The sequence below is a fragment of the Nematolebias whitei genome, chromosome 4, assembly GCF_014905685.2.
Source record: "Nematolebias whitei isolate Nwh7 chromosome 4, NemWhi1, whole genome shotgun sequence".
Taxonomy (NCBI): Eukaryota; Metazoa; Chordata; class Actinopteri; order Cyprinodontiformes; family Rivulidae; genus Nematolebias; species Nematolebias whitei.
This window is the reverse complement of record NC_056501.1, coordinates 11,996,634-12,009,219: the sequence shown is the minus strand read 5'-3', so window position 1 is coordinate 12,009,219 and position 12,586 is coordinate 11,996,634. Positions and strand designations below refer to the sequence as shown.

Here is a 12,586-nt window from a genome sequence, read left to right as displayed (position 1 = left end):
GTGTGTGTGTGTGTGTGTGTGTGTGTGTGTGTGTGTGTGTGTGTGTGCATCTTGCTCAGAGAAAACATTCTTAACTTTATCAGTACTGAGTTTCTTCCCAGTTTCATTCAGTGCACACATCCTTAACCTTTCAACTTCTCCAAAACTACCAGGATGAGAGGGTGAATTAAGGGTTAGGTTAGTTAAGAGGGTTAAGTTAGTGCTCACATTCAGCATATAAATTATATCAGAACCAAACCTATAAGAATTGTGCTGCTGTTATTCGGTGTATTGTTTTGCACTATTAGTGACTAGCACATATCTTAGATCTTTAAGTGTATCGTTGGGCATTAGTTTAGTGTATATCTTAGTGTATATCTTAAATCCTTATTTACTGTTTCTTTTTACACTTTATATTTTTGCTATTGTTGGATGTAACTGGGACCCTGTGTACACAATTTCGTTCCACCTCATGTGCCACATGCAATGTTAATGACAATAAAGAACCTTGAATCTTGAATCCTTGAATCCTTGAATATTAGATGCTTTTCAGTATTATTTGTTCAGCCAGCCTCAAAAACAATACATTTCTAAACTAAGAAAGTCCTTCAAACAGGAAATTTTAACGATTCATTTCACAGAGGATTTGAAGCACCTTGCAACATCATCACATTGTTTCAGTTGAATATCACCCATGCTTTCGCATATCTCAAAGATCGGGGTATACATTTTTTTTTTCCAATCTCAATTCATGTAAAAGGATAAGAGCCACGATCTTCACTCCAGCATCTTCTTCTTGTATGCTGTGGAAAACAAGCAGTCGTTGGATAGCAGGAACATACCGAGAGCTTAAGAGATTCTGAATGATTTCCCAAAAGTTAGTCAGGTAAACGTGCTCTTCCTCTTGTATATTTAAACAGTGATTTTGTCACTGGCTTGGGTGGGATTTAAAACAACTGTTGCATAAGTAGTGCAGAAATTTTCCCATGGTTGCAGTGTGTAGAAGAAGAACTGCAGTTTTCACTATCCTGAACAGACTCCAGGTGAACCGTCCATCAATGTAATCTCCGTGATCCGATATTGGAGTAGATGTGGTGGAACCCTGCTCTTCTTTTCCAGGGGTGCCCTCGATGACAGCCTTGGATAAGTCCTCCATGATGGGGGACAACAGTCTTGTTGTTTCCTCAGACAATACTTCAGCGATGGTGGGTAGAATCTCAGAGTGAAGGGGGTGAAGAGGACAAGGAAGTTGGAGAATGCATGCCAGAAGAAAGTGGGTAGTAAGGACCAGTGGTTTATCTGGTTTGTCTTCAGGTCGGGCTTATATTCCCAAACAAGAGGCCAGCATGGTATGTCTGCCTCCCTGGTCATTTTCTCCATGTTGGTCTGTGTCGAGTTGAAGCAAAAAAGTCTGTTGCAAGGAACCTGACAACTGTCTCCTTATATATTGCAGAGGTGGGGCTTTGGGAGGCAGGTCTTAACACTAGAAGTCCCAGAGAAGGGTCATTTAACATTTCTACCTTTGGAACCCAGAGACGGGTCGAGTGACCTGAAGGATTTTAGCTAACATCCTATAATGAGCTGTTAATAGGCGCTTTTGTTTTGTAAATAAGGCCATTACTGGTGCACCACAGGAGGGGGCAAGCTTAACTCCCAACTAACTGTTTTCCATTGAGTTTAGCCATTTAGTTTCTAGTTAGTTATATTAGTTCAGTTTATTGTATTTTATAATATGAAGATTTTTTATATATATATTGGTGGCACGTTGTTGCACATTTTGAACAAATTGAAGTCGATTTACCGTTTATTTTTCAATTGGTTTGGCTCATTTCTTGAAACCGAGATGACATTCTCAAAACACCATGTGAAACACAACTCAAGAGACTTTGCATTTTGAGGTTACTGACAATTTGTATGAAACACATATTTTGTTTTGATATATATAGTATTTAGCTTATTTTTTAGCAAAAAAGCACAGACCATAAGCAATTGTGTGTAAGTCAAGAGGACTAAAACTTCAGCATGAGAAATATAAAAAACAACAACCGTTATTTGTTTCCATGCTTTTTATTTTTGTCATAAAAATACAAGGGATAAAACAATTCTACACATATTTACACTATGCTCTAGTGGGGGGGCTGCGTGTGTGTGAGTGGCATGTCCTCCTTGTGTGACTGGCATTTCAGCACTCACTCAGCAGTCCATCTGCACTGTCGAAACATACCTGGCACTGCCAGGGTATGTCCCTAGTACATTTGCCACATGTGTATTTGTAGCAGTTGACGCATCTCACAGTTGCACAATTGTTCGTGCATCGATGTTTGATCTGACACTTTGCCCTTTTGCCAGGGCTGGGTGTGGAAGGTTGTTGCTGAAGCAGTTTCTCCTTGCGTGCCTTCTTCTTACAATTAATTTGGTTATTTTTTTCTAAACTGTCATTTTGAACCCACTTCTCTTTTTTCTGAAAGAAAAACATTACTAAAATCTTTTAGAAAAACTTTTGCATATATCTTGAAACAGATTGTATGTTTTGCAAACTTTTGTTTTGTTTTGTTCATTTGGCAAAATGACCTGGATAATGCATCTCTCCCAAAACACTTCATGTATGCTTCAAAACAAAATATGTGTTTCATACAAATTGTCAGTAACCTCAAAATGCAAAGTCTTTTGAGTTGTGTTTCACATGGTGTTTTGAGAATGTCATCTCGGTTTCAAGAAATGAGCCAAACCAATTGAAAAATAAACGGTAAATGACTTCAATTTGTTCAAAATGTGCACCAACGTGCCACCAAGAGATATAAGTTCAAAATATAACCAGTTGATTTCGCATCTGTTTGGAGTATTAGACGGACGTTTGTGTGAGTTCAGCTTATCTCTCCCCTGCTGATTCCTAAGGCAATGGCCACATTTACAAATGAAAGGATGCTAATTGGAGCCATCAGAGTTGTCCGGTTTGGAGCACTACTTTGACCAAGGCTGCGCTTTTTTGCGCAAGTGAACCTGGCTTCTAAATCCCCCGCTCCCTGGATTGGACATTGGAATGCAGTCTGGTGAGGTGGGTGTGTCTGAGTTACTTGTGTGCATATTTAAAACAAATGGCAGTTAATGGCCCGCAAATTGTTGAGGAGAAGTAGGGGGTTTGTCCTCAGGATCTTGAAAATCTAGTCACTCTTGTGCTAAGGGTCTTTTGACCCTTTTTCAGGACTTCTGTGGGGAGGTCGAAATTCCTGGGACTTCTAGTGTTAAAAGGTTAGTTTTTTTCACAGCCAGAATGTTGGCCCAGCACCTGCAGCTGTGGAAAAGTGTGAAGGTTTGCTCACAGATAACGTCCAATTTTTGTGCCAAAGCATTGACCATGAAAGCCAATAATATTCTGAATACACTGCAGTCAGCTATCACAGACTTCAGAACACAGATGTTTGAGGGAATCTTGTGGTTGGACTTGCGTATGCTTGCCTGAAAAGACCAGTGACTGGTCAGACTCTCTTTACTCTACCAGATTGCTATAAAAGGAAGCCTTTTCTCTGCAATTTCCACTTGAGATATAAAAGGTCCCCTTTTGACTCATTTTGCAATAGTTGGTGAGCTTTAATTTTCTCCCCAGCTTAGGAAAGATTTGGCGGTGTAAGTATTGTGTGGTATTGCCAATCTGAGAACTGTCCAAACATATGTTAGCGCTCCTACGGGAGTTAAAGGCGTCAGATTCTCATTTTCACCCAGCTGACACAAACTAAGCTCACCTCTCTCATAGTTGAACACGTTTCCCCACGCACCGCAGAATCCGTACATTTCTAAAGACCCCTCCTGGAGCGACAAATCAGGTGGAAGGAGTTGTGTTCTACACAGGCAAAACATGGTTCTCCAGGGAGCATCTGCAGCTTGGTCTGAATACTGGTTGATCAATACAGGGGTCTCGCAGACTACAGAGGTATTCTTTGCCACAAAGTTTCCATGCTGTTTATCCAGAGTTGTCCAAGTTGAGCCATCTGCAAATATTGTAGACAATCCTTCAGTGACCACTACAGAAGGTTTTTTAGTTAAAGTTGATTACGAGTCAGCAGTTGATGGTCCTTGAGCAAGGTTTTCATCCTGACTCCGACAACCAGTTGCCTCCACATTTTAACACTTGAATCTCTTTACTCTAACCATGTTTGATCAGGTCATTAAGAGCAAATGATAACGTAATGATGTATTAACATTTAAACGATGAAAAATCCCATTCTTTTTCTGATTGTTTTACGAATATGTGTGTGTCTGTGTATGTGTGGGGTGGGTAGTGGCTAAGAGCAGATACAGGATGCATGTTACTCCGACTAAGTAAGGCCTTTCATTGATCCAGGAACCTGTTGATTTTCCATTTAGCTGTGGGATGGCAGAACAAAAGATGAAAGTCTCTCAGATATGAGAAAGACCTTTTATTATTCCAACTGCCATAGCTCTTTCCCATATATCGACTCAGACACTTGATCAGACCAGTAAAGGAATATTTTTTGTATATGCGGGAACACATAATAAGATAACCTTTAAAGTCATTCTTGAATAAAGTAGAGCAATTCTGCTACATACCAGGGAAATGATAATTAGATGACCTATGGGGTCATTCCCATGACCTTTGTGGCCATTCTTGATTAACATCTTTCAAATCCAGGTTTGATGCAGAGTGTTGCATTATTTCTCTGAATGTGTTTGAAGAGGGGAAAATAGATATTTCATGTCTAGTTTGTAAATTAATATCCTGCACAAATCTACCATCAGCTTGCCTCTGCTAACTTAGGGTTACGTAAACATTTGTAAATCAATAACATTTCTTACATCTTTAGACGATTGGTTTTTAATTTTCATGATTCATTCAGCAAAATAAAATATGGTTCCCTTCATGTAGAAGCACTCACACAGAAAGGCCAAGACTCAAACCTGGGACCTTCTTGCTTTGAGACAACAGGTTTGAACACTAATCCAAGGACAGATTTGCATTGGTAATTTTTCTTTAATGTTATAAACAGGGGATTGTGTTTAAAGCGTAAACCCATTAATGTTCTGTGGCAAGGCTGAGAATAGGACACGGGTGGCTATTCCGCCTGATGAATGTGAAAACAAGTTATGGTTGAATGTTGAAGGCGTGGAAAAAAGGTTTAAAAATTAATTTTAAAGAAATTATTGGGGGAAAATTAGAATCCATGTATGGAATGAGAGTGTTACATGAATTCCATGTGTTATAAATATGAATATACCATTTCCATTTTTGCACAATGTTGCCAATTGGCAACACACCCCAAAATGCACCTAAATATTTTTGAGATTTTTTTTTTTAATATGTTCATATTAGGTTTAAAATGTTTATGCAGTGGATGGTAAACTTAAATACTGTCTTCCACCTCTTCTTTATTTGAACATTCAAACTAACAACTAATATCCTAAACTAAAGCTGAGAAAGCAAACATTTCCAGCTGATTTGTTGCAATAAGGATGGATGGTCTACTGTTGACACCATAAGAAGACTACACACCTGTGTAGGTATTACTGTATCCAGAAAGTTGCTCATTGTTTCCATAGTTTCTGGTTGAGAGGTGATGTTCCAGGTTTCTCCACTACCATGGCTGGGAATGCTGGTCTGCCTGACGATTGACTGCTGGTCCGTTTCACTTTCAAACATCACAAGAGCATTCTCTGAAACATGAGATGTGGAAAAAATACATCACTGAACTTTATCAACATTAAGGCTTATTGTGTAGGTACCTTTATTCGGCATTGTAAATTCATTGTCAGAGCTTCTACTAGCCAAAAGCAATTTGGATTAGATGAGGAAAAAGGGGAAAATTGAATATTCAGTATTCTTTTCAAGTATCTAGACAGCACATCTCTGTCAACAATGACCTCATTAACTCTAATATGATTTACACTGACCAAAGATATCTCTGACCTCTCTTTAGATTTCCAGGCAGGGGGCTCGAAGAAAGACTCTCCAAACACTCACCTTGCCACGTACACAAAGAAAATCACTGTGTGCACAGGTTTCATGACAGATAGTTCAGTACAGACTCACTGAGGTCAGCAAGAAGGACATTAATTATTTACCCTTTAGGGAAGGGGGGTCACAAGAGGCTAAGGGAAAAGGAGCAAGAATGAGAATTGGCAGGGAGGAAGGGAGAAACATCAGCAGAATAGAAGTTTTAACAAATTTCAAAGAAGTGTATAATGTCTTAAAAAGTAGATGAATCACTCTAATATGAAATAAACTTTAATTAACCTAAACATCATCATTGTCCTAGTGGACACAGTTGTATAACTTTTAAATTTGTAACCCTAATTTCCTAAGTTTTAATAACACTAATTATGTGCATGCCAATTATTGATATGCACTCTATTTTTAGTCATTATTTGAATTAACATTAGAAGAGAAATAAATATGATGTGTCTGATAGTTTATAAATCTACTGTACCAGTGAAATTTATGTCTATTCATTTAGACTTTTGTTTTATTTCAGCAGTAACATACTGTTTGTTTATTATTAGTTTGATTACTATTATACTAGTACTATTAGTTTTTTATGCTTTTAGTGCTTAGTGTATTTTTATTATATTTTTTCTTAGTTCATATCTTAGATCTTATTGCTGTTTATTCTTTTACATTTCAATACTTTTGTTGGATGTAACTGGGACCTTGTGACGAATAAAGAACTTTGAATCCTTGAATCCTATTTATGCTAAGATACATAAAGCATTGTAAATTTTTGGAGAAAGCCACTCCATCTATAAATGCATGTTGGTAACTGTAAATTATTTAACAAAATAAAAGCCCCTCACAAAGTAAAGTGTAAGACTAGAAATAAAGTTCCTGGTTTTCTGTTAATAGAATTTAAAGCTGTTTATACAGTATAATTAAAATGGGCTTTGAATTTGGTTTTGGTTCCTTTTGTTCTACTGTTAAATGTTTAAAATTACATTTTTGTTTTCTACTTGATATATTTAGGTTCTTATTAAATGCTTTAATAAACAGTGATTTAAATTTAAAATTTAAAAGTGATTGTTTTATTCCTCTTTCAAAACTAGTCTTTTGGTGCGGAGCTCTTGATGTGAGAGCCGGCCCTCCTCAGCTGCGGCTCCCTGCTGCTCTGCCCCTTGGGCTGGGGCCGGCCTGTGGTCGCTGTCAGGTAGATGGTGCATGCAGTCGGCCCAACAGAGATTCTGTCGGGCTATCTGTCTGTGCCTGTTGGTTGCTCAGGTTGGGTTTTTGGTGGTCCCCCCTCTCTTGGATCAATTTGGGCCACACGTTTGGTGTGGGGCCCACTCCCCCCGGTCGTGCCCCCCTTTGGCGGGGGACCCCCTTGCCGCCGGTGCATTGATGGCTCTCTGTGTCTGGGCTGGGTGGTGGGGTGCACGTCGGTCCGCCCTGGTTGCTGCCTGGCGGGGCCTGGGTGCCCTGGCTCTGTCGGGGCTCTGCTTGGGGGTGGTATGGCTTCGGGGCTTGGGGCTCGGTGTCCATGGCCGGATCTACCTGGGGGGGGCATGGGTCGCCGGCCGGACCTGTGGGCTCGTCGATGCAGCTTCCTGGAGGCTCTGCATTATGGTGGCTGGGGTCACCCGGTTCTTTCCTCTGCTCCTCTCTGGGGGGGTGCGGTTCTCCCTGTTGGGAGACTCTTGGGGCTCCGGGCCTGTGGGCCGCTGTGTGTCTGTGGCTCCGGTCCTCCCTATGTTGCCATTGTGTCCTGGGGGGGCTGGTCTGTGGGCCCCCGCGTCCACTATTGGGCATTCGTTTGGAGAAATCTGGTGGTGGCGGGCGTGCTTGCGCGGGTGTTTGGATTCAGGTGATTTGACAGATGCACGCTAGGTTGGGTAGTGGTGGAAGCTAGATGATTCCTTGTGCGATGTCGAATGTTTTATGGTGATATTGTGGGTGGCATTGTGCTGTGCATGTTGTTTTGTCGTGGTGGTCTCTCGTCTTATCTATTTCTCTTTTATTATTTATTTATTCTTCTTTCTTCTCTTTCTTAAAAAAAAAAAAAAATTGAGCGATGATGATAAGTTCATTGAAACACTTCACAATGTTTCTACACTTAAACTGAGCTAAAAAAAAAAACTAGTCTTTTTATGTTTTGTTATGTATATATTGATTGATATAATGGTTGTAAATGATAGACAACATTTATACAGCATCATAGATACAAATGCATTTCTAACATTTTGGGTTCATAGATGGGAAGGCTCAGCATGACCTGCTCCCAATTTTTAAACCATGTCTGACAAAGTCATGTCTTGCGCATGTGTCAAACAAGGCCAGAGGTTGATGACATCTTATCTGGTCCCCAGGATGATATTTTAAAAGTGACATATTTTTACTGCTTCTCGTTTTGCTTAAAAACTGAGCATAATTTATTTGATGATGCTTTCTCATGACGGTTGGTCAACTTTAAAGCTTTGAAGTTAGTTTGAATTTATCAGCATTTTTTTAATGTAAAAAGAGTGACAGAGAATGTCAAATAAGAGTGATCAAACTCCTGTTGAGGAAAATAACCCTGAAAAGATGTCAGGTATTTGACTGAAGTTAACGTATTGACTGAAACTGGCCCTTGGTTCGAAAAAGGTTTTTAATTCTGGCCCCTTTCATAACTTAAGTTGGCACCCCTGCAGAAATAATATATTAAAAATATATGGTTTTTTTTTGTTTGTTTGTTTTTTAGTTTTCCTGACCAATTAAATATTGGTTCTATGAATGTACTTGAAAAATGATCAGATTTGTTTGTTTTTAGATTTTGTACACTACTTCTTGGTGACAACTGTTAGAAATATTTAGAGTACATGTCCCATCAGTATTGGGAGGTTTTATTCTTTACTTAATGTTGTGTCAGTACTTGTACTTGAGTGAATAATAACTGCAGCAGCTAACAAAAAAGAAAAAACTTAAAAGGCAAGTACAGTATATTACTTCAGTGGTGAGAATGTGATTCAATCCATCAAATGGACGTTGCGCAGCTAAATCATAGCAGTCCATAGAATCGTTATAGGACACTTTCTGTCACATGGTGGTATTTTTCTTCCTTTATCACATGAGCCTTTAGAGTCTTCCTAATAGAATGACTGTGGGTGGCACCATCAAATGTAGCTCAAATAATATTAAGTCAATAAATAAATAAATAAAATAAAAACCATTTCATAATACTGATTATTATTATTATTTTTTTTACAATATCATGTTGCATGGGTGGAACAGTGGCACTGTTGGTAGAGCTGCCGCCTCTCAGTGAGCGGTTCGCCATTTTAAATCCCAGCCCAGGACCTTTCAAGGTGGAGTTTGCATGTTCTCTCCGTGCATGCGTGGGTTTTCTTCGGGTACTCCGATTTCCTCCCACAGACCAAAAACATGCATGTTAGACTGATTGGTAACTCTAAATTGTCCATAGGTGTGAGTGAGAGAGTGAATGGTTGTTTGTCTCTATATGTCCCTGTGATGGATTGGAGACCTGTCCTAGGTGTCCCCCACCTCTCACACAGTGACTGCTGGATATGGGCACCAGTGACCCCCACAACCCAAAAAGGAAGAAGCGGGTAAAGATAATGGATGGATGGATCATGTTGCATTTCTTTAAAAAAAAAAAAACTGTAAAGTAGGCATCTTTTTCTAAATACATTTCAATATTTAGTAAATACAATAAATGGTATAACTGTACATCAGGGCTATTCAGCTGCTGGTCCGGGGGCCACATTTGGCTTAATCCAGCGAGTTAATTTAAGCTCAAAATAAATAATGAATCAGACAATAAATAAAGAAAAAGTTACAAAGTAAGCCCAGGCCCTGATGGGTAAAAAGCTGGTTAGTAAAATAAGAGGAATATTGAAAAAAATGAATATAAATATATTGCTGATTCTTTAAATAGTTCCTGTTTAGTCATTGTGTAACCAAATAAAATATGTTTAACCTATAAATTAAATGCGACAGCGTTACAGATTTATTTTATATCTGTGTTAAGTGTCAGATTAGATAGTTGTAGCTACAATGAAATGTGGATAAGAATATACTGAATAAATTAATTTTGTCCAACAACTTTTTTTTAGTGTAATTGCATTTCATCAGGACCTTTCCATGAGGCATCTTGCATCTATTTGATGTTCGAAAAATACACAATAACCTCACTTTCCGTATGATTTACTAAGATGAAAATGTGTGAGCTTTTAGGTGGCTTTACTAAGTAAAGTATGTGAGTGGGATACTATTAATAAAAAGGAAGCATGTCAGCATGTAAATGGGAGATAAAGAACCCGCTGTTAATGCTGCAAAAAAACACAGAATGTCTGATTTAAATACATTTCGCTCTGCTTCTGTAGGAGCATGCTGAGAAACATCTGTCTGACTAAACACAGACGGCTCTGTCCTATCACTGTTGCCAGCCATGAAGCTCACTTTGGTTTTCACATTAGGTTTGTTTGAATAGCTCCTGTTACCGCTTATCAATGCAAATTATTCTGATTAGTAAATACAGTTTTGTGTTTCATTTGAATGTAAATGCTCTGCTGTGCCAGCAGTGAATTTAAATGAAATAAAACCTTAGAAATCATTGTGAGTCACAACTTGCTCTCTATTTTTTCTTGTTTATTAGTCTTAAAGCGTCTGTGTGCTTATGCTCAGCTGTCAGGTGTATCAGTACTGCAGCATATGAAGCATAAATGCAATAAAGACCTTCAAGTTTCCCCATTTTTCAGTCTGGTTTACAATAATAATAATAATAATAATAATAATAATAATAATAATAAAAACATTTCCCAGAAAAGTGCCACTATAAACATCTATAAAAGCAAAGTCCTAATATTGTCTTACCCTGTATTCACATATGCGCTCTGGTTCAACTGATTTCAGGGTTGCAAGCACATGTGTGATAATAGTTTATATGAGACTCAACGTTAAAATGAATAACTGTCCATAGTTGTGTCCTTGGAGTCGAGTGAGCTCTATTTATTAATGCTTAATGGTGGCTGTCATGCTTCTGGTCTAGTTTTCTTGTAAAGACACTTGTACAACGTAAAGTTCAGGTTTATTTAACCAAACGTATAAGCACAAAAAATTGTTCCATTAATGTAGAAAAATGGTAAAAGTTGGAAAATGTATTGTATTCAGGTTGTCCACCATGTAGCACAGATATTTATCTACCATATTTTTCGGCCTATAGATCACAGTTTTTTTGCATAATTTACATGCTCTGTGACTTATACACCGAAACGACATTGATGTTTTCCCCCCATAATTATAAACCAATTTTTACTGAGAGATGACCGTTTTCATTCATTTTGACATTGAAAATATTGAACACTACCATTTTCAGCCGCTAGATGACACTCGAGTAGTATGGCATGCCGTTGTGTCATGTAATAGGTAAAAGTGGCTATTAATTACAAAATTGGCTTGCCATACAATGCCACCTTCGTCCAGCTCCGGGATCATGCCTGGAGCAACCGTCAAATCAGCTTCATTTCGCTGCGCCACCCCGGCAAAATGCAGCTAATTTGACCATTGAAGTGCATTTATTGTCAAAGTTCAACTGAGACACACATTTACTATAAAGGCGAGCAAACAAATAATTGTTTTTAGGTGGTTATTTTGTTAATTTTCAAAGAAATGCACAGCGAGTTGTCCCTCTGCGCGCTCCAGCTTCCGCGTATTGGCATTTGAAATGCATCTGATTTGACCGTTAAAATCCTTTTGTTAAGGAAAAGTTAAACTGAGACACACCTATGCTATAATTTTGAGCAAACAAATAATTGTTTTTAAGTGTTAATCTTGTTCAATTCTTGTTAAAGTCCTTCCATGCACGCTCCCGCAGCCGCCATTTGGCAGACAATCGATTTTTGGCACAAAACTGGCCCACATCTCTGGGATGTCATCGCTGACGCGTAACAAATGCGACGCGTCAGCAGTGAAGCATAATAGATATGACGTATACGACGAAGCTACGTATTTATGTTTTTTCCACTTTATTAGACATATTTGGATTGATGCGACTTATAGGGTGGTGTGACGTGTACGGCAGAAAATACGGTACATGATAGATTAATTTCTCTGAGCATTCATGATGAGTGCTCAATCCAACTCACCCATTAACTCACCCATTATTCATACTAAGGCTTTAGAATTGCCCCACTCTGGTTGTAGAGTAAAGGGAAGTTTGTGAAAGAAGATCTTCAACAGCTGCAGAAATGTAGATTCTGCAGTTTTTTATTACTAAGAACATCAGGTCCCATGAAAGTTCCTAATGATTGGGTGATTTTCAGTTTGAATTAAATTCAGTTATTTTTATTTGTTGGACTCCACAACAAAATTCATATTCTCGTATCATATCGGGGAGTGGTGGAGCAGAGGTTAGAAGAAGGGCCTGTGATCGGAAAGTCGCAGGTTCAACTCCCGGTACCGTCAACATCAAAATGTGGGTGGAAAAGGTGGAACACTCAAACCTCCCTCTACCCTCATTCGCCTCACTCTGGGCCCCTGAGCAAGGCCCTTAACCCCTGCTCCCTAAACAGGTCTTTCTTGGAAATTAGTTCCTGAGGCTCAGTGACACTACCTGTATAAATAAAGGGTAAATGAAAAATTAAAAAAAAAAAAATTATATACATATATAAT

At 38.7% G+C, this 12,586-nt stretch overlaps 1 protein-coding gene across 1 annotated transcript in view; it reads right to left on the bottom strand.

The window, feature by feature from the left end:
- gfra4b (GDNF family receptor alpha 4b) overlaps positions 1 to 12,586 on the bottom strand; it is a 124,951-nt gene that overhangs the window by 942 nt on the left and 111,423 nt on the right. Inside the window, exon 7 of the mRNA XM_037675197.1 lies at positions 5,486 to 5,646. Coding sequence (XP_037531125.1) covers positions 5,486 to 5,646 — 161 coding nt within the window. The remainder of the gene's footprint in view (positions 1 to 5,485; positions 5,647 to 12,586) is intronic.